This window comes from Rhinoderma darwinii, chromosome 3 (genome assembly GCF_050947455.1).
Source record: "Rhinoderma darwinii isolate aRhiDar2 chromosome 3, aRhiDar2.hap1, whole genome shotgun sequence".
Classification (NCBI taxonomy): domain Eukaryota; kingdom Metazoa; phylum Chordata; class Amphibia; order Anura; family Rhinodermatidae; genus Rhinoderma; species Rhinoderma darwinii.
In genome coordinates this window covers 279,625,092-279,648,862 of record NC_134689.1, presented here as the reverse complement: position 1 = coordinate 279,648,862, position 23,771 = coordinate 279,625,092, and the positions used below count along the sequence as shown (strand labels likewise).

Genomic DNA, 23,771 nt, shown 5'->3' with positions numbered 1-23,771 from the left:
ACCTGCAACAAATAGCGAAGTGTTGCGACTTTTGCGGCAGATACGCTGTGATTCCGTTACAACTCGGGAAAAAAAAAAGCTTTTTTTTGTTTTAAAATGAATAAAAAAAGCTTATACTTACCACTCAGACATTGTCATAACTACACTTTCTTCTGTTATTCTTCCAGGCCGGCCTCCTGTGATGACGTTTCATCCCATCTGACTGCTGCTTTGGTCGCATGAGCTGGAGCGTCATCCCAAGACGCCGGACTGCACGGACACTGGAGGGACACGTCACCGTGACTACGGCCTGGGGTAAGTATGAAAGTTTTTGTTTTTTTTTCCTAGTGCTGCTTTCCATAGCGGAAATTCAAAATAGAACAACTGTACAATTATGGTGCGTTTTTTCGGGCGGGATGCGCTGCAGGCTCTAGGTTGGATACATTTCGTCGTTTTACACAGCGTATCCGACCTGTGGGAACACGGTCTTGCAATTCCAATTGGGGTTAAATTATGGAAGTGATATACACAAGGTTGATCGTAGGATGGAGTCTGTGACTAGGTAACAACAAGTAGCTTCATTAGTTGCTATAATAGACAATGTGCTCATTTGCAGCATAAAGTTTCCAAACATTGCTGGGCTACAGTTCCCTGGGTCCAGCAGTGGAAATGGTTCTGAGAGGCGGCCTTTCACTTAAATAGAACATGTGCATGTCCAGAAAGAAATTAAGTGACCTATCACTTAATAAATTGATCCCGCGTGGAAAAAATGGCGGATTTCCACATGCAGATTATCGTGAGTCGTCCCTAGGAGGTGTTCATTAATGCAATCTGTTGTAGTTTAAAGTTCTGCCTTAGCCTCTTGGGCTTCCCAGCAGCTTCTATTTGTTACTCCAAAATCTTGTTATGCTCCAGTGCAATGCATGATCTGTATCACTACACTGATGGGTCCTTTCCAAAGCAGCGACACAGTATAACAGATAACTTAATAAGGATATATGGAGAAGAAATTTTGAGTGAACATTACAGGAAAATTCTAGTTAACATGGTAAATCAGCTGTCTCATATTTCTTGTATGTGTCAACTACAAATATGCAAATATACCTTACTGCAAATATGCAAATGAACAGAATGGAAATAAGCCATGTGCATGCACGACGCTCTCTCTGCTAGGCACCGTCTGTACTCTGCGACCAGCGGCCGCCACACCTGGCTAAACAGGAGTCGCAAGACCCCCTTTCTCTATATAGGTGCGGGTCCCAGAGTTGGGATCCGCATCTATCAGACATCTATGGCATCTCAATGTTTTCCATAAAATAGCGTAAATAATGAAAAAATAATCATAATTGGTATTACCTCCACTGTTACAATCCAATCTCTTACAATTTAGATTTATTTATCCAACCAGATAAAAACCATAACAAAAAAATGACAGAATTGCTGTTTTTTGTTCACCTCCCCTTTCCCAAAAAAAATGAAATAAAAAGTATTAGAAAAAAAGGCATATGTCTACAGCTCGCTCTGCAAAAAAACAGCTCCATCAATGCAAAAATAAAAAAAAGTTATGGGTCTCAGAATGTGACACAAAACTTTTTTAAAAAAAACAAAACAAAACTTCTTGTCTTAGTAAATGAGGGACAATGATTCTTAAAAGACTAATAGATCCAGAAGTCCAAATTGCAACTTTCCAAAACAATGCTTCCTCTTTTGACAGTCATTCCATGGCTATGGCAATAATTTTCACAGACTTTTAGTGGTCACTTGCCATTGGTTACTCACCAGTAATAGTCTGAATAATATGACACTGGGTACATTTGTGTATTTTTATATTTAGAGTGTGAGTAGTTACACTATGTTCCTGCAGCTTCATCTTTTTCATTGCATAGACATGAGGTATTTATGTAATCTAGAACAGTTACAGTATTGTTTCTGTATTGTACATCTCATAGCTGTCATTTCTATGACACATTTTTTTCACACTCGAGGAAATGTATCAGTCATTTATTAATTACATTTCCCTACAAACATCATTTGGCAGGCGCACAGTCATCTGACAGCTTTGCACTGACCATGGTAGACCAGTTTTACAAAATAATAGAATTGATGATACATTTCGGTAAAAGTAAAAACATAATTACAATCAATGCATTTTTATTCGACAATTTTAAAGCCTGATCATCACTGGTCTATGTCTTGAGGTTTGTCTTGAGGGGTTGTCTGAGATTAGAAGCAGCGCCACTCTAGTCTTTGGGTTGGATCTAGTTTTACAATAGTTAAGTGAATGAAGCTGAACTGCAAGACCAGACACAGGCCATGGACAGGAGTGGTGCTGTTTCTGGGAGAGAAAAAAGGCAGACCCTATTTTCTTATCTCAAACATCATACGTAAGGCTGTATAATGTATCTTATGTATCATATTAATGTGAACAGGTTACCAATTAGCTTTAAACTATGTGTGAAAGCATAGTCACAGAGCTGCTCCGTTACCAATTATGTGAGAACTGTAGATGCAGATCTCAGTCATACCACTATCACTAAATGTGAATAAAGCCCTATTCTGCCTTTAAAGGGGATCTCTCAGCAGTTGCAAGCCCTCAAAACTGCTGACTGCACTATATACAGGACGGCAAGAGCAGCTTATCTATACCTGTGGTGTCAGTCATGCAAGTTGTATGACTGAGAAATCTACATTTTAATGTCCCCGGCGCCGCAATCGCTAAAGCTGTCATTCAAAACCGACACGAGAGGCTGTCAGTGTTCAGTGCAGAGAGAACAGAGCACTGAACAATTGGGCCCCATGCACACGACTGTAAAAATTGTCCGTAATTACGGTCTACTATTACGGACCCATTAACTTCTATTGACCACGGACACCTTCCCGTATATTTGCGAAAAGGTGTCCAGGCCATAGAAGTGTACCGCAAATTTTGGAACATCTTCTGCTCTTTTGCTTTTTACAGGCCATGCTACCACGGGTCAAAAATGCGAGTGGCACTCTGCGGCCACCAGTGACCGGCCATGCCAGTAATCGCGGGCTGTGATTATGGGCATGGCTGTGTGCATGGGGCCTAAGTGGCGTTTGCGATCGCGGCGCACGGGACATTAAAACAGATTTTTCAGTCATGCAACTTGCATGACCAACACCCACAGGTATTGTTACGCTGCTCTCATTTGTGCTCTATATATCGCTGTCAGAAGTTTGGAGGGCTCACAAATATTTACAGATTCCCTTGCTCTTAATTTGAAATATGCACAAATAACACCTACAGATGTAGCCGTCTTTACCTTGACTTTTAACACATGAAATAAACAATGGCTAGATCTATTATCTTGACTTTTTCAATGAATTTTCAATGGCTTTTGTCGTGTGATATCACACTGCAAGAAGTTATCAGAATCAAGTTAAAGATGGCTACATCCGTAATGTTACCAAACTATTCTATAGTGTTCTAAAAAAAACAACAATATTCTTCTTTTATTTGAAGCCAAATCCTCTTAAATACATTCTGTAGGACGAAGAGAGCATCTGTAGTATTTATTTGTGCTTACAGAAATAAAAAAAGGGACAAACAAAGCTTATTTTATGAGATTTCTATTTGTTTGATACAAATGATACCATGTAAAATGAAGGGATATGTGACTTTCTGTAAGTGAAAGGAAATATTAAGCATTACATTTAATTTCCAAGGAATTACTGTGGGATTTCTGCATTTATTCTTGGTGCAGCACAGCTTGGAACCATAAATGTAGTCAGATGGAACAATACTTCGTTGATGAAATATTCCAAATATAACAGACGTCAGTTCAATGTCATCTTGTAATGACTTTGTTCTTTTTGTAAACATTTTGTTTTATTAATGATATGTTTGGCTGAAAAGCAGCTGGGGCTATAAAAAAAAATTCTAATATTTCTGAAATCGGAAACGAAAATGTTATATTATGGAACACATTTAAATGCAACCACACTGGTACAGCATATTATACAATACTTGTATAGCGGGCATTAGGCTTGGACCTCTGTGTTACTTTTTGGACATGTCTTTTTGCATTGGGAAAATCATTTATCTTTGCAGCTCTGAAAGTGACCACTAAGTCTCAATCCCTTTTTTGTTGCCATTTGGCAGCTCTGATGCTCCAGATTTTCAATATATTTATATCTATTACTTCTCTTCTCATGATCAGATTTCAGCCTCATAACACATACCATGTGCATGAAGCCAATATGGTGGTACAAGGAGTCCCTTCAGCTCTGTACTATGGAACCATAGGCACTATGTATGGCGCTGTGTGGTCTCTACATAAAGCACAATACTAATGAGGTATTGTCCCCTAGAAGCAATGCTAATATGATTTAGCATACCACATTTTTTTCTGTTGGATACCATATTAGTCCTCTTTATGCCTTTTGTATGATATTGAAAGCATACATAGGTACAGTATTTCCCCTTACAGTGACATACTCCTTATATAAGCAGACCTCGCCACTGCTATGGGGACCGTGGTGAGAGGGGACCTGGTGTTGAATTCCTTCTCCTGCTTCCTGGCATAGAGTCATAGCTAGAGATAAGTGAATCGATTCTTCACAAATCAAATTAATTCCAAATTTTCCAAACCTGAAACTTTTGAGGTGTAAATAGTTTGAAAAATATGGTGTTCGCCATATTTATCAACCCCTTTGCAACATACGACATACAATTACTGAAATTTCGCCAAGGGAAAAGTATGGAGCGCGCTCCATACTCGGCGGGTAACGGCCGTATTACACAGCCAACACCTTACTCCAGCAGGCGGAATCAAAGCTCACTTTGATTCCACCTGTTTAATACCTTAAATGCTGCGTCAATCATGACTGCAGCATTTAAATTGTTAGAATCAGGGGGGCGCCCCGTAAAACACGACATCGCACCGACAAGGGCACGATCGGCCATTTACAATGGTATGGCAGCCTGGGGGCCTAATAAAGACCCCCAGGTCTGCCATTTTTGTGCCCCTTCGAAGCTCTGCCTATGTCTGTATAATGATATACTGCAATACATAAGTATTGCAGTATATCATGCAAGCGTTCGCTGGTTCAAGTCTCCTAGGGGGACTAATAAAAAAAAGTTAATAAACGTTAAATAAACTTGTTTTTTTTATGTTTTAAGAAAAAAAACTATTAAAAGTTAAAAAAAACAAAACCTTTTTACCCTAAAGAAATGTTAAAAAAAATAAAAGTTAACATGACTGGTATTGCTGCAAAAGTCTGAACTATCACAATATAGCGTTGTTTAACCCGCTTGGTGAATGCCGTAAGAAAAATAATTATAAAACACGCAAATTGCTGTTTTTTGGTCATAAAGTCGCATATACCCCAAAATAGTATTGGTGAAAATTACAGCTCGCCCCGCAAAAACTAGGCCCTCATATCGCTAAATTGACGGAAAAATATAAAAGTTATAACTCTCAAAAAATGAGCAAATATTTTTTTGCATTTTTAAAAAAAAAGTGGTAATACATAAAACAAAACATCTAAATTTGGTATTGCCGTAATTGTATCAACCTGTAGAATAAGGTGCACATGTGGTTTTTACCGCCTGATGGACGCCGTAAAAACAAACCCCCCCCCAAAAAAATTACACAATCACCGTTGTTTTCCCATTTCACCCCACAAATTATATTTTTTTCAGCTGTCCAGTACATTATGCTGTACAATAAATAGTGCCATGACAAACTACAACTTGTCCCGCAAAAAACAAGCCCTCATACGGCTATATCGACGAAGAAATAAAAAAGTTATGGCTTTTGGAAGGCCGGGAGGAAAAAATAAAAATGAAAATGCTGAAATTGGCTGTGTCTCCAAGGGGTTAAAGCAGGTCCAACCTGCCGTTTTTACCCTAAGCCAGAATCTACAATTGGGGCATGCACTCTATTGATAAATCTGTTACAAGCTGCATGGGGAGAGATACCGGCATACTACTCGCATGCTGCATCAGTATTACCATAGTAAATACTATGAAAACCAGAACTTTGACCCCTGTAAAGATTTGCTAAGAAATTACGTTAAACAAGAACATATATTTTTTTTTACTATTACCCGTGATCTCATTGGGTGGGGGGGATACTAAGTTTTTCTCTGGGCCCTACGATTTCTTTGAATGCCCTGGCCCCATGGACTTCTGTCGTAGATTCTACGGAAAGTTAAGGCTAAGCTTTATTGTCAAATAAAGTGGTAGTATTGATTTACATATAATATATAGGACCTATTAGAATATCAGTAGAGTTTCAGTAGGTTTCATTAAATAAAATTAATATAACAGATTCTGTCAAGTTGACACTTGTGAAGTTGCAATAACATATGCTTTTACAATTCATATACAAGCAGTAAACGGAATATATGTAAATACTAACAGCTCTTCATTTGCTATCAGATACAAAGACTTGCACTATATTTTATGTGTATACGTGGTTGTCCCTCTACCACGAGTTGCACAAGAACTAGCAGAAACTTTAGTATCTAGTGTCCAGTTTTCCAACACTCATGAGATACCTACTTGTAGCACTTGATCTATGACCAGCTCTCCAGCTAAATGAAAATCATTTTGAAGCATCAGGTCCGCTGATAACTTATTTTTCATGTGAAAAGCACTGGAGTGGTTTTGTGCTGTAGTTTTAGAGCTCATGTATATGGCAAAGCCACATGCACAGACCCTGTACGGCAGCACACATAGTGCGCCGCCATATGGTGCCTCTGCAAGGCAACATTTTCTTTCTCCTTGAGACAATGTTTCTAGGGGATCATGCAACCATTTTTGTGTTGCATATTTTCACAGAATAAAAAAACCTCCAGTGAAGCTCAGTGTTAAATTGAAGGCACTTAGAGGTACAGTATGGACCCATAGTGGGCTTTGGTTGCTGTATTATGGAACCATACAACATGGATCCTGAATATGGATTCTCTAAATCAGGAGTAATACAAGCTCTTTTCTAAAAATTTAATTTATGCACAAAAGCGTATGTGTTTCACAACTGGTGGAAATGCTGGATACTCATAGTTTTGCTAGATATGGTAGAAATATAAAAGTAGAATTGCAGTTTGTAAGTGAAGTCATTTCAAAGTACTGGATTGCATTGATTTTATTTCCAAAATGTATATGTTCAGTTTACTATTTCCACCACTGACTGGTATGTATGCATTTGATTCTGCACATTTTTCATCATTTCTATAAATGAATGTACAGTAATTTAGAAACTATTTCTCATCAGTATGTCAAGTCTAGTCAGTTGTTGACATGACTGCTTGGACAATCTTGTCTAACATCTATCCTCCTTCTTCCTGGTTCTCTTTCAGATAGCAAAGCTATGGATGAAAAGGTTTTAAATCACATCTTTCCTAAGGGATCATGTCTTGTTAATGTTTGTTTGTGAATTGACCTTTTCAGTTCCTTCATTTTACTTGTGGAATACTGCATGTGCTCCGTCTGGTTACCCATTATTTTGTTGCCTTATAAGAACACCAAATGTGTTGCATTGTTAAACAGGATATTCCTGATGCTCACCACATCTGATAGTATAAATGGCTGTTCCAAGGTTGGTCATCTACGTCCCCATGACTATATCAATATAAAATCATTTCAAGAATGCTATATTCAGGCATCTGACACCTCCTTGTTTTTGTGTCCTATGTGAAGTGTATGTTCTGTCTACGTGCCATTAGTAATTGAAACATACATCACTTAAAGTTCACTGCTCAATTTTAGATTATTCAGTTTTTTTGTTTTTTTTTAAATAAATAGTTCATTGGAGATGCCCCTGCTTAACATATTTCATGTTAGGTGTTCTGTGTATGGTGATATTTAAATAAATAAACCTGAGCAAGCCCTTTATTCATAAGAGAACATTATCTTTTTATTTTCTTCTCCATAAAAGGCACGGATAGTTGGAGGCAGCTCTTTGGATGCATCAAAACTTTACGAAATACAGACTGGAGGGTAAGTGCACGAGTATTTTTCATTAAAAAAAAAGAAAAATTATGTTTGTGATGTGAACTTTCAACTACAATTTTTTTTTTCCATTGTAAATTGGGATGAGCAAACCCAGGTCCTTCTGTTTTCTCAAGAGTTATTTATATCATGTGGCTTAAATTGACCATATCCCATTATGCTTTTAATTTTACTACTTAAACTTTGTGGTGTTTAACGGCTAAGGATTTCAAAATTGTTGCGATTTTTTTTCCATTAACTTATTTATGTATGTATACAAAGAGCAAAAATAACAGAACTTATGAGCACCCTGAGCTACCCTTTTCTTAATTTATTCAATAATCCTGCATTTTGGGCCCTGACTTTCCTGAGCTTCTGCCGAGTTCAACAGAAACCGATGACTTCTACTAGATACTAATGATTAATGGTATCTGTGCAGAGGAGCAGGCATTTATAACACAAAAGAAAATGTATACAAATGTGCAAAAAAAACAACACTCCTTTAGAGGTCAATTTCAAGCCATATGTTAGGGTCTATATTATACCTGAAACTCCTGGGACTTGGATCACCATAAAACCCTGTGTTGAACTAAGTTTGGTTCAGTAGAACCACAGGGTGTCCAAGAGTTACACTGGGCGTGCCGATAAATACCGATTCAATGCGCCGATCTATGAAAACCTGAAATACAACTATATATACAGGTATCACTGGTATAGAAAGTATATAGGCATTTTGATTTTGTCTCAGAAGATCCAGTAGTTCTACTTGTGCTTGACTAGGGCACTTCCCAGACATAGACTTTGCAGAAGTATTAACTCCTTAACGCCGAAGGACGGATATATCCGTCCTCAGCAGCTGCTAGTTCGCGCAGGAGGACGGATATATCCGTCCTGTGATGGCGTGGGTACTGCCAGTGTACCCACGCGATCAGCGGCAGGAGCACGGCTGTTATACTCAGCCTGGCTCCTGCTGCAACTGCCGGAATCTAATCGCGCTCCGATTCCGGCAGTTTAACACATTAAATGCCGCTGTCAATAGTGACAGCGGCATCTAATGTGTTTGACAGAGGAAGGGAGCTCCCTCTGTCACCCGATCGGCGCCCCCCGCAAACAAATCGCGGGTCGCCGTCGGGTTTCCATGACAGCCAGGGTCTAACAAAGACCCCCAGGTCTGTCTTCAGCAACTGCCTGTTAGGTGATGCCGGAGGCATGACCTAACAGGTTGCCTGTCAGTTTTACACTGACAGGCAATAATGCTTTGGTATACGAAGTATACCAAAGCATTATATATGCGATCGGCACATCGCATAGTGAAGTCCCCTGGTGGGACTAAAAAAAAAATGTCAATCAGTTAAATAAAGTTTGTGAAAAAAAAACCAATTAATTACAGTCAAAATCAAATAAAACTACTTTTTTTGCCCAAAACGTGGTTTTATTCAGTAAAAGTGTCAAAACAAATAACACATACACATATATGGTATCCCCGCGATCGTAACAACTTGACCAATAAAATGAACACATTAATTAAACCGCCGGATGAACGGCGTAAAAAAAAAACGCAAAAAACAACGGCAAAATTCTTTCTTTTCTCCCATTCCCCCCATAAAAAATTAAATAAAAGTTAATCTATAAGTCCTATGTACCCCAAAATAGTACTAATGAAAACGACACATTGGCCCGCAAAAATCAAGCCCATATACGGCCACATCGATGGAAAAATAAAAAAATGACGGCTCTTGGAACGCGGCAATGCAAAAACAAGTAATTTTCTTTCTAAAAGGTTTTTCATTGTGCAAACGTAGGAAAACATATAAAACCTTTACATATTTGATATCCCCGTAATCGTGCCGACCCATAGAATAAAGTTAACATGTTATTTACGCTGCATAGTAAACGGCGTAAATTTATAACGTGAAAATTAATGCTGGAATAGCTGCTTATTTTCAATTCTCTCCTAAAATAAAGTTAATAAAAGTTAATCAATATATTGTAAGCATCTAAAAATGGTACAATTACAAAATACAACTCGTCCCGCAAAAAACAAGCCCTTATACGGCTATGTCGACGGAATAAAAAAAAAGTTACGACTCTTGGAATGCGACCATGAAAAAACAAAAAATAATCCTTGGTCATTAACGTGCAAAATGGCCCGGTCATTAAGGGGTTAAACATGTCACCCATATATTTTTGTTTATAAAAAAACTATTTATTAATTTTGTAATTTTACATAAATTACAGCTTTGTTGGAGATAGTTACATTTTTAAAGAATACCACACCATAAGTGTGAAGTTATTGTGTGAGAAAATTGTTTGCGCTTGACCCACATTTTAAAGAACTAGTCCATAGTCATTTGTTCATATGTACAAAGGTGAAAGCATGGCATCTTAATAACTTTTGTACTTAACTGTTCATGCAGACATTTGTACTGAGGGCCACTCAGTAGCTTTAAATGGTAGGTGAGTCTTTTGGAAAAAAAATCAGCCAAATAGTAGGGGGCCACCAGCCATTTGAGTGAACTGTAACAAAACCCATCATGTTTTTCAGCAAAATGTAAATTGTAGTGTGAATACTGCTGCCCAGAAAACTCAAAAACATAGACAAGAGTTCACGTACTCCAAAACCTGTGGAATTAAAGATAAGTTAAACTAAAGATAAGCTGTATCTGGTTTCAATTGGAAGGCCTTGTTCACACAGCACAATTGTGGTGTCGTTTTGGGTTTATATTTATTTTTGCTAAAATGTCAGTAGATTCTAAACAAAAGAAAAGTTATAAGGAGTACTTAAACTTCTTCTTTTTCTTTTTTATACACTCCTGGTTTTGGTTGGAAAAAAAAAATGCTTCAAATACCACACCAAAACTGCAATTGGCAAACCTTGTCTAAAAGGGGGAAAGCATTTTCCTTTAAAGAAGTAGTTAGAAGTAGAGCTAGGGTTACATGTTAGGATCTTGTCAAATACATGACAGGTTCATATTAAAAATAGCTGGTGACAGAAACATGATGCACTCAGTGTTACAGCAGAAACAAAAATTATATTTCCAATAAATATTCAGACTTCTATCCAACTTAGCTCTAAATCTTGCAAAGAAAATCTTTTTTTTGTCTTAAAGAAAACATGCCAATCAAGCCGCCTTGTAAGAAAACTCCTGCTCCAAATCGAAATAATTTTTATGCACCTGTCAAAAATAAAACGTCTTCTAATGTAACACCTGTTTAACACAATGCCTTTAGGTATTAAAATAGTTTTGTTTCTATGTTCCGTTCTCGGCAATATCACATGGACTGTGGCCCACTGTACAAATGGGCTGTTGTTCTATTCATAGAATAGATAAAATAATGGAAAGCGCTCCATAATGTAGTAAGCAAAGACCAGCGTTAATTGCATGAAAAATATATAAAATGCGATCCCCTGATAGATTTGTGCAAAAGGCAGGCACAACTCCGATAAACGTGTGGTAGGTAATGCTTCCTTTAAAACATGAGGTCACTGCTCCAGCCTGCAGGCCTTATAACCGAGACCTTAAATCTAATCCAAAAACAAAACAAAATGTAGAATAATACGGGGACAAATAGTAGTGCAGGTAAAAGCCACACGATCACAAGGATCCGAAGTTAAAAAATTGTAATTGACGTACTACATGTTTTAAGGTCGTACTGGTCTCTTAAAGTTTATCTGAAGAACCTTCCTGTACCTGAGGAAAAGGCCAGTACAACCTCGAAACACATGATACGTTTATTACATTTTTTTTTTTAAACTTATGATCCTTGTGATCTTGTGACTTTTACCTGCACTATTAGTTGCACCCGTATGATCCTGCATTTTTCTTTGTGGGTTGTTCTAGTCATGACCGTGTCTGAGGCATGGTTTTCAGTTTTGCATTCTTTGATGATACGTGCTCTGGTATTCCACCTTAATATAAGATACACTAAATCATTTCTGAACAATGGCAGAAATGCATTCATTTGGTACTTAAATTGTAACGACCTAGGTAAACTATTCTAGAACAGTTGGGATTCTAGCCACTTTGGACCTTATCACTAGGATCATGATAGTAATGTCCTTACTGCTATTACTAAAAGATTTGGTTTTTAATGTGCCCAACACAACAACCGTTTTCAGAGGAATATTTTCTTGCTATGTTTTACTCAATGACATAAGCTTTACTGTTGTCTTCGGATATGCAACATTCCTTAGTGGTAGCAGGAATCTGTAAAATAAAAGCTGATATTTTACTGTGGGTGAGGAGAATAAGGAGGGCAGCAGAGTTAGATAGAAAATAATCTATCTGTACAGAATAAGTCTGAGTTTCTTCATAATGTATTACATTATGCTTTCACATTGTCTAGTTCTATATTTATTTATTCTATTTAGTTTTTTTACTTTTTTCATATTTTTTTTATATTTGAAACATAAAGTTATTTCAAGTTTATATAAGTATTTGCTCATAATACATATGGTATGTTAGAGCTGCATCCTACATATTTTAATTGCTTACTTGCCTTCTTCCCTATTAGCAAAATATTGTCTTCCCCAAGCCTCCAAACCGCACTTAAAGCAAATTCCACCTTTTAACAAAATTTCAGATTTTAAATGAAGTTGCAAAGTTGAGAAACTTAATCGGCAATACTTTGCTTTACCATTTTTGTATTAACTTTCATTTGAACCAGGTAGCAGTTTAGCTCTATTCCCTCTATTCCACTGTCTGTATGTCTGTATAAGGGCATGTTCAGACGTGGCAGAATTTATCCGCTGCAAATGTTGCTGCAATTACGCAATGAATCTGCAGCAACATTTGCATATTTGACAGGTAATTCAGATGTTGTGGATATCATCGCGGACTTGCCGCAGATTTCAGCCTTAAAGGCTGAAATCCACAGTGAAATTCCACTTCTTTTCCCGCAACAGAATGTGCATGCTGCAGAGTGAAAATTCTGCACCGCAGCCTAAATTCTGCACTGTTATTTTCCGCAACGTCTTACCTAAGTTACCTAAAAAGTTATAGAAGCCAATGGAAAAAAACGGCTGCTGCAGATTTCCACTGTGGACTGTCCGCAGCGGAAATCAACAACAATTCCACCACGTCAGAACATGCATAAGTTAATTCATACATTTTCCATTAAGATTAATCTTTTCTATTAACTCTGCGTTGTGCCATTCCTCAATTAGGCTATGTTCACACGGAGTATTTTGGAGGAGGAATATCTGCCTCAAAATTCCGTTTGGAACTTTGAGGCAGATTTTCCTCTCCCTGCACGCCGATTTTCGCGCCGTTTTTTTGCCCGCGGCCATTGAGCGTCGAGGGCATAAAACACAGTGAAATACGCTTTCTCTGCCTCCCATTGAAGTCTATGGGAGGTCAGAGGCGTAAACGCCCGAAGATAGGGCATGTCGCTTCTTTTTCCCGCGAGGCAGTTTTTGCCGAGTCTTGCGACGCGGTTTCCACGTCCAAAAACTCTGCAAAATACTCCGTGTGAACATAGCCTTATTCTTCCTGAAAATTCATGAATTAATTGACAACTGGGTGTTACCTTTCCCCTGGTCAATGGGGTGCATCCCTACACACTATGTCCCTCTCAAATCATATTGTTAATGGTATTCAAGAGCAATGTTTTTCTTTGACCTACAATAATTCCTGTTCCTGAATCGTAGATTTCTGGCACCCATTTTGTAAAGGTGGTTGTTCTGCATAAAGTCCCATAAGTTTAACCCCTTAAGGACGCAGCCTAGTTTGGGCCTTAAGGCTCAGAGCCCATTTTTCAAATCTGACATATTTCACTTTGTGGTAATAACGTCGGAATGCTTAAACCTATCCAAGCGATTCCGAGATTGTTTTCTCGTGACACTTTGGGCTTCATGTTCGTGGTAAAATTTGGTCGATATATTCAGTCTTTATTTGAGAAAAATTGCAAAATTTAGAGAAAATTTAGAAAAAATAGCATTTTTCAGAATTTAAATGCATCTGCTTGAAAAACAGACGGTTATACCACCCAAAATAGTTACTAGTTCACATTTCCCATATGTCTACTTTAGATTGGCATCGTTTTTTGAACATTCTTTTATTTTTCTTGGACGTTACAAGGCTTAGAACATAAACAGCAATTTCTCATATTTTTAAGAAAATTTCAAAAGCCTTTTTTTAAGGTACCTGTTCAGTTCTGAAGAGGCTTTGAGGGGCCTATGTATTAGAAACCCCCATAAAGCACCCCATTTTAAAAACTAGACCCCTCAAAGTATTCAAAACAGCATTTAGAAAGTTTTTTAACCCTTCAGGCATTTCACAGGAATTAAAGCAAAATTTGCAAATTTCATTTTTCTTTCTGAATTTCAATTTTATTCTATTTTTTTTCTGTAACAAAGAAGGTTTTACCAGAGAAACACAACTAAATATGTATTGTCCAGATTCTTCAGTTTTTAGAAATGTCCCACATGTGGCTCTAGTGCGCTCGTGGACTAAAACACAAGCCCCAGAAGCAAAGAAGCACCTAGTGCATTTTGGTGGTGCTTTTTTATTAGCATATATTTTAGGCAGCATGCCAGGTTTGGAGAGGTGTTGAGGTGCCAAAACAGTAGGAATCCCCCAAAACTGACCCCATTTTGGAAACTGCACCCCTCAAGGAATTAATTTATGGTTATTGTTATCCATTTTGACACCGTAGTTTTTTCACAGCGCGTATTTGAATTGGGCTGTGAAATTAAAAGAATGACAATTTTTCCAATAAGATGTCATTTTTGATCAGAATTTCTTATTTTCACAGGGAACAAAATGCCCCATTTTGTTGCCCAATTTGTCCTGAGTGTGGCAATACCCCATTTGTGGTGATAAACTGCTGTTTGGGCCCATGGGAGGCCTCAGAAGGAAAGGAGCGCTATGTGTTCTTAGGAGTCCAGATTTTGCTGGATTGGTTTTCGGGTGCCATGTCACATTTGCAGAGCCTCAGAGGTATCAAAGCAATGGAAACCCACCAAAAGTGACCCCATTTTGGAAACAAAACCCCTCAAGGAATTTATTTATGGGTGTTGTGACCATTTAGACCCCACAGTTTTTTCACAGAACTTATTTGAATTGGGCTGTGAATTTTAAAAAAAAAACTTTTTTCCAATAAGATGTAGTTTTGGCTCAAAATGTCTTATTTTCACAACAAATAAAATACCCCATTTTGTTTCCAAATTTGTCCTGAGTGCGGCAATATCCTATTTGTGGTCATAAACTGCCGTTTGGGCCCATGGGAGGTATTAGAAGGAAATGAGCGCTATGTGTTCTTTGGAGCCCAGATTTTGCTGGATTGGTTTTCGGGTGCCATGTCGCATTTGCAGAGCCCCAAAGGTATCAAAGCAATGGAAACCCACCAGAAGTGACCCCATTTTGGAAACTACACCCCTCAAGGAATTCATTTATGGGTGTTGTGACCATTTAGACTCCACAGTTTTTTCACAGAATTTATTTGAATTGGGCTGTGAATTCAAAAAAATGTAATTTTTTCCAATAAGAGGTAGTTTTGGCTCAAAATTTCTTATTTTCACAAGGAATAAAATACCCCAATTTGTTGCCCAATTTGTCCTGAGTGCGGCAATACCCCATTTGTGGTGATAAACTGCCGTTTGGGCCCATGTGAGGCCTCAGAAGGAAAGGAGCGCTATGTGTTCTTTGGAGCCCAGATTTTGCTGGATTGGTTTTCGGGTGCCATGTCGCATTTGCAGAGCCCCAAAGGTATCAAAGCAATGGAAACCCACCAGAAGTCACCCCATTTTGGAAACTACACCCCTCAAAGAATTTATTTATGGGTGTTGTGACCATTTAGACCCCACAGTTTTTTCACAGAATTTATTTGAATTGGGCTGTGAATTAAAAAAAAATATATTTTTTCCAATAATAGGTAGTTTTGGCTCAAAATTTCTTATTTTCACAAGGAATAAAATACCGCATTTTGTTGCCCAATTTGTGGTGATAAACTGCAGTTTGGGCCCATAGGAGGGCTCAGAAGGAAAGGACCACCATGTGGCCTACTGGGAATTTTCTGGTGCTAAGTCGTGTGTGCAGAAGCCCCTGAGGTATCAGTACAGTTGAAACCCCCGAGAAGTGACCCCGTTTTAAAAACGACACCCCTTAAGGAATTCATCTAGAGGTGTAGTGAGCATTTTGACCCCACAGGTATTGTGTAAAAGATAATGCGCAGCAGATGGTGCAGAGTGAGATTTGCAATTTTCTATATATATGCCATGTCAGTGTCCGATATATTGTGCCCAGCATGTGCCACCGGAGACATACACCCCATAAACTGTAATGTGGGCTCTCCCGGGTACGGCAATACCCTACATGTGGCTGTTATTAGCTGCCTGGGCACACGGCAGGGCTCAGAAGGAAAGGACCACCATTTGGCCTACTGGAGCTTTTCTGGTGCTAAGTCTTGTACGCAGAAGCCCCTAAGGTACCAGTACAGTTGAAACCCCCAAGAAGTGACCCTGTTTTAAAATCTACACCCGTTAAGGCATTTATCTAGAGGTGTAGTGAGCATTTTGACCCCACAGGTATTGTGTAAAAGATAATGTGCAGCAGTTGGTGCAGAGTGAAATTTGCAATTTTCTATACATATATGCCAATTCAGTGTCCGATATATTGTGCCCAGCATGCGCCACCGGAGATATACACCTCATAAACTGTAATGTTGGCTCTCCCAGGTACGGCAATACCCTACATGTGGCTGTTATCAGCTGCCTGGGCACACAGCAGGGCTCAGAGGGGAAAGATGAGGAGGGGTAAGCTGTGCGAAGTGGATCAGAGCGAGTAAAACTGGGGTAAATTAAAAATAAAGGGATGGATGATAAATTTTAAAACACTCTTTCATACAGAGCTCTGGTTTTTCGGGACACGCGTCACATTGATATATTGTGTCCTTCCTTATCCCCCTCTTATAGCAGACTCTGCACCTCTTTTGACTTTTTCCCTTCTTGCCAGTTTGGGGAACTTCTCCTAAAAAGTGTTGCCCTGGTACGATGCCTGTGGCCCCGCTTCCAGAAGTACTGTAAGGCTTCAGGACTTGATCTGACAAGTCCACCCCTCCCATGTACCTATTGTAGTCCAGGATGCAGTCTAGTTTGGGGATCCCTGTACTGGTACCTCGTACAGGTACATGGGTACTGGTGTGGCATCTCCCTGGTCTTGTACTTGACACACAATATGTTGCTGCTAGATTGTGCCCTGCTCTCACCCCTTCTGAGTGTTTGCCCAAGCAGAGTCTTAGGGAGGCCTCTCAGATTTCTTCTAGCAGTGCCGCATGCCGCAGGACTTCTGGAAGCGAGGCAGTTGAAGAGTGGGACGCTGGTATAAAAATTATCCAGGTAGAGGTGGTAACCCTGGTCCAGCAGTGGGTGCACCAAATCCCACACAATTTTTGTATTAACTCCCAGTAAGGGGGGGCATTCTGGGGGCTGAGTACTGGTGTCCTTCCCTTTATATATCCTAAATTTGTAGGTATACCCTGATGCACTCTCGCACAGCTTATACATCTTCACGCCATACCTTGCCCTCTTACCCGGCAGGTACTCGCGGAATTGAAGCCTCCCTTTCAAATGTACCAGGGATTCATCTATAGAAATACACTTCTCGGGGGTGAATGCTGGGAAAACCGGGCACTGAAATGGTCTAATAGGGGTCTCCGTTTATACAAACGGTCAAAACTGGGGTCATCTCGGGGTGGGCACGGCTCATTATGAGTATAATGTAAGAAGCGAAGTATTGCCTCATTTTATTTATTTTTTTTAGGTTACAGTTCAGTTCTGAAGTTGCTTTGAGGGGCCCATATATTAGACACCCTTATCAAACACCCCATTTCAGAAACTAGACCCCTCAAAGTATTCACAACAGCATTTAAAAAGTTTATTAACCCTTTAGGTGTTTCACAGGAATTTAGAGCAAAGTAGAGGTGACATTTAATTAATTTAATTTAATTTATTAGGCACCATGTCCGGTTTGAAGAGGTCTTGTGGTGCTAAAACAGTGGAAACCCCCCAAAAGTGACCCCTTTTTGGAAACTAGAGACCTTGGGGAATCCATTGTAGTTTTCTTGGGGTGCATGCGACTTTTTGATCAGTTTTTATTCTAATTTTAGGTGGCGTGGTGACTAAAAAAACAGCAATTTTACTATTGTTTTTTATTAAAAAATTTTTACAGCGTTCACCGTGCGCTATAAATGACATATTCACTTTATTCTGCGGGGCGATACGATTACGGCGATACCAGATGTTTATAGTTTTATTTTATGTCTTATGGCGTTTGCACAATAAAATACATTTTGTAAAATATAATTTATTTTTTGTGTTACCTTATTCTAAGAGCCATAACTGTTTTATTTTTCCATCAGGAAAGTCGTGCGAGGACTTATTTTTTGCGTAACGAACTGTAGTTTCGATCAGTACCATTTTTAGGTACATCCGACTTTTTGATCTCTTTTTATTCCATTTTTTGGGAGGTGAAGTGACCAAACAATTGTGATTGTGGTACGGTTTATTATTATTTTCTCTTACGGCGTTCACCGCGCGGGATAAATAACGACATCGTTTTGTAGTTCAGGGCGTTACGGACGCGGCAATACCAATTATGTATAGTTTATTTGTTTATATATTTTTATTAATAATAAAGAACTGATAAGGGAAAAAGGGGGACTTTTACTTTTATTACTTTTAAATCTTTTATTTTCTTATTTTTACACAACTTTTTTTTACTTTTTTACACTTTTTTTACTTTGTCCCAGTAGGGGACATGAGGGTAGGAAGCTCTGATCGCTATTCTAATACACTGCACTACATACGTAGTGCAGTGTATTAGAGCTGTCAGCTGTTCGCTGACAGCAAGCATAGTGGGTCCTGATTCTGTCGGGACCCACTAGGCTTCCGTCGATGGCGTAGCCAGAGTCCATTGTTAAGATTCTGGTTGCCATAGTAGCCATCACGGCCCGCTATCGTGTAGCAGGCCGGCGATGGCAGCTTAACCCCTAAGAAGCCGCGATCGCTATTGAACGCGGCTTCTAAGGGGTTAATCGGCGGGGACCACCACGATCGCTCCCTGCACACTAAGCTGTGATAGCATGCTGTCAGAAACAGCAGTTATCACAGCTCAAGCACGCGCCGGGATTAAATGGCGCCGTGTTTACTCAGGTCAGTACTATTACTGACCTGAGCGCGAACGATGTACTTAGCGCGACGTAATAGTACTGACCTGAGCGCGAAGGGGTTAAGGAGCTGTACAGTATTAGAAAAACATGTTGCTTTTTTCCCAAAAACAGTGCAACACCTGTTCATGAATTGTATCACTGTTTTTGTAAGATAACAGCCCTGTTTTTCTAATCCTGTACAATCGCTTTAAAAGGAGAAATTTAAATTACATGTGAGGGTATGTTCACACGCTTCACCAAAAACATCTGAAAATACGCAGCTGTTTTCAAGGGAAAACAGCTCCTGATTTTCAGACGTTTTTTAAGCCACTTGCGTTTATCGCAGCGTTTTTTACGGCCGTTTTTGGAGCTGTTTTCAATAGAGTCAGTGAAAAACGGCTTCAAAAACGTCCCAAGAAGTGTCCTGCACTTCTTTTTTGCGGCTGTATTTTTACCCGGCCGTTTTTTAAAATGGCCGCGTAATAAAACAGCCCATGGGAACAGAGAGCCGCTTTTTCCATTGCAATCAATGGGCAGATGTTTGGAGGCGTTCTGCTTCTGATTTTTCCGCCATTTGTCGGCCCGAAAAACGGCCGAAAATAGCCCGCGGGAACATACCCCGACTGTAATAAGATTTTGGAAATATTTTTTCTTTTTGCCGTTTTGCCTTTTATTGAGAATTCATTGATTTAAGACGATAGTGTGATTGGCAAAAAGTGTAATGTTTATGAAAGGTGGAGCATAATAGTTGCTTTTCTTTGTCTACTAAATTAGGCCTGACAATTGCTGTTGCTAGACTTCACTAAATGTAAGATGAAGTAAAATGCAGAAAAAGGAATGTTTCACCCTCCTAAGCATTGAGTTGCAGATTTGTCAATACTTTTTTAGGGAAGGGTTCTCTTAAAGAGTAAGGGTCGACTGCCGATCAACAATATAAGGATAGTTTTTTATTGATCGCTTTTGAGATCACTTGTCTTTGCTCCTTTGAGAATTTAACACCCCATGGCAAAAATGTCAACACGTTCTGTTACTTTTGCTAACGACTATGACTATGGCTGTGTACATGAGGGGATGTACCACCGACAAACGATAATTTTTATATCATCATAAGCATATAAGCAATTTTTCATTGATCGTGCAATCGCTGCACATGTTAACACTGGCCAATGATTGAGAACTTTTACTTGATATTTTGAAATTTTACACAATAATTGCTTATCTAAAAGACCTCAAACCATTGTTTCAATGTTGTTCCCATAATATAAATCAATATATAAATACATAATATAAATCAATAGTTAAAGGCAAGATAAGGAACTTTGTAATATATCTAGTTTAACTTCTCATATTTCTTTTCCCCCTCGCCTGCCTCCTGCACTGATCAAACTGCTCTGATCACTCACTTTCAATTCAGTGGAAAAATCAGTCTACAGTGAGGTAGTGATGATGATGGATTATCAGCTTCATTTAGAGATCAGACTACAACTGCAGCTCATAGATGTCTAAGGAGAGGGGAGGGGGAGTAGAAGAAGGGAGCTGGTGCAGAGAGACAAAGGCAGATATACACACACACACACAACTTCTGAAAAATGCAGATACAACTTATATAATGGTCAGAAATAGTGTGATTACTCATGTACGCACATGACAGCTGATTCTGTAAAATACCTGAAACGACGGTTACTCTTTTAATATACTGCAAATCACCTGCAACGATTTCCAGGAGACTCTTGCATTAGTTTTACATTTATGACAGTGTGATTAATTCGCCCAGAGTATATCTAAAACAGCCCACTGTGTAATGTGAAGCTCTTGCTGTTCTAGCTTATAAAGTATTTATTTACATCAATGTGAATTAGGAGAAAATTTATGTGCACAGTGCAATCGTGTTTGTCCAACGACAAATATTCTGGACTGAAAATTGCACATATTACTACTACAAAGTACATGTCCACTATTAGTTGTATTGTTAAAATAAATGATAATACATCTGTTTCTGATACAATAAAGTTGCTTCTGTCCTGGACTTCCTTTGCCTTTATGTAATAAGTTAAGGTAACATTTTATTATTGCTGATATAAATAGTTTAGGTTAAAATTTATGAACATTTTAAGGCAATTACAATAATTTTTTTCCTTAAATTAAGATTTCGTTATTCGCTGGCTCCTTGAAACATGTCAGATATATCAAATTTGAATATACGTAACATAAAGTTTATTATTATTAGCAATTTAGCTTTATGTTTTTGATGCATATTGTGGGAGATTTATCAATACTAGTGCACCCAGAAAGTGGGGCACCAATATGTCTTCCCATCCAGCATAAACCCGATTCATCAACATGGTGCACTACAGCGTGGGCTAAAAACAATTAAAGGTTGGACCTAGCAATGTTTTCAGGAACTATTTTTATTAGAAAAGTAGCAGAAAATGTTGATAAATGAGTCCCGCTTGGTGTAACTCTGAATCTCCAACCTTTTTTTTCTGACATATTTGGGCTTTATAAATATGTCATTTGATATGTACTGATTAGGGTTACTCACACATTTTCAGATTTTTTTACTTGGATCTTGTTTGGATCTGTTGCATAAGAAATTGTGAAATGGATGTGAGCCTAGCCCAAATGATCTGAAAATAGGGTGATCTCTGTGTGAGCATGTTTAGGACAATTTTTTTGTTCTATTCATAAGAACATTTTATAACATCAGGCATATGCAGACATGTAACAAAATGACAGCACATTACATAAGCGACACAGTGGGTGAGTCTTTTCAAACAGGATAGCAAAAGGTTTAGGCCTCATTTACACGACAGGGTCCGATTTTCCCGGCCGGTTTGCATCCGTTCCGATTCCGTTCCGGGCCGTCTTGCCGTTTTTACCGGTCGATTTGGACCCGATTTGCATCCGGTTTTTTACCTGACCGTTTTTTAATCGGATAAATTTTTTGCACTTTACTTATTTTTTTATTATTATGGTCTGTCCCTCAAAGGTCAAAAAATAATTTTTATATCATCATAAGCATATAAGCAATTTTTCATTGATCGTGCAATCGCTGCACATGTTAACACTGGCCAATGATTGAGAACTTTTACTTGATATTTTGAAATTTTACACAATAATTGCTTATCTAAAAGACCTCAAACCATTGTTTCAATGTTGTTCCCATAATATAAATCAATATATAAATACATAATATAAATCAATAGTTAAAGGCAAGATAAGGAACTTTGTAATATATCTAGTTTAACTTCTCATATTTCTTTTCCCCCTCGCCTGCCTCCTGCACTGATCAAACTGCTCTGATCACTCACTTTCAATTCAGTGGAAAAATCAGTCTACAGTGAGGTAGTGATGATGATGGATTATCAGCTTCATTTAGAGATCAGACTACAACTGCAGCTCATAGATGTCTAAGGAGAGGGGAGGGGGAGTAGAAGAAGGGAGCTGGTGCAGAGAGACAAAGGCAGATATACACACACACACACACAACTTCTGAAAAATGCAGATACAACTTATATAATGGTCAGAAATAGTGTGATTACTCATGTACGCACATGACAGCTGATTCTGTAAAATACCTGAAACGACGGTTACTCTTTTAATATACTGCAAATCACCTGCAACGATTTCCAGGAGACTCTTGCATTAGTTTTACATTTATGACAGTGTGATTAATTCGCCCAGAGTATATCTAAAACAGCCCACTGTGTAATGTGAAGCTCTTGCTGTTCTAGCTTATAAAGTATTTATTTACATCAATGTGAATTAGGAGAAAATTTATGTGCACAGTGCAATCGTGTTTGTCCAACGACAAATATTCTGGACTGAAAATTGCACATATTACTACTACAAAGTACATGTCCACTATTAGTTGTATTGTTAAAATAAATGATAATACATCTGTTTCTGATACAATAAAGTTGCTTCTGTCCTGGACTTCCTTTGCCTTTATGTAATAAGTTAAGGTAACATTTTATTATTGCTGATATAAATAGTTTAGGTTAAAATTTATGAACATTTTAAGGCAATTACAATAATTTTTTTCCTTAAATTAAGATTTCGTTATTCGCTGGCTCCTTGAAACATGTCAGATATATCAAATTTGAATATACGTAACATAAAGTTTATTATTATTAGCAATTTAGCTTTATGTTTTTGATGCATATTGTGGGAGATTTATCAATACTAGTGCACCCAGAAAGTGGGGCACCAATATGTCTTCCCATCCAGCATAAACCCGATTCATCAACATGGTGCACTACAGCGTGGGCTAAAAACAATTAAAGGTTGGACCTAGCAATGTTTTCAGGAACTATTTTTATTAGAAAAGTAGCAGAAAATGTTGATAAATGAGTCCCGCTTGGTGTAACTCTGAATCTCCAACCTTTTTTTTCTGACATATTTGGGCTTTTGTAAATATGGCATTTGATATGTACTGATTAGGGTTACTCACACATTTTCAGATTTTTTTACTTGGATCTTGTTTGGATCTGTTGCATAAGAAATTGTGAAATGGATGTGAGCCTAGCCCAAATGATCTGAAAATAGGGTGATCTCTGTGTGAGCATGTTTAGGACAATTTTTTTGTTCTATTCATAAGAACATTTTATAACATCAGGCATATGCAGACATGTAACAAAATGACAGCACATTACATAAGCGACACAGTGGGTGAGTCTTTTCAAAC

General features: G+C 38.3%; 1 protein-coding gene across 1 annotated transcript in view; it reads left to right on the top strand.

Moving 5' to 3' along the window:
- Nucleotides 1-23,771, top strand: part of UNC13C (unc-13 homolog C) — a 520,481-nt gene that overhangs the window by 84,369 nt on the left and 412,341 nt on the right. Inside the window, exons 4-5 of the mRNA XM_075857981.1 lie at nt 7,306-7,328; nt 7,884-7,945. Of these exons, the coding sequence (XP_075714096.1) occupies nt 7,306-7,328; nt 7,884-7,945 (85 nt within the window). The remainder of the gene's footprint in view (nt 1-7,305; nt 7,329-7,883; nt 7,946-23,771) is intronic.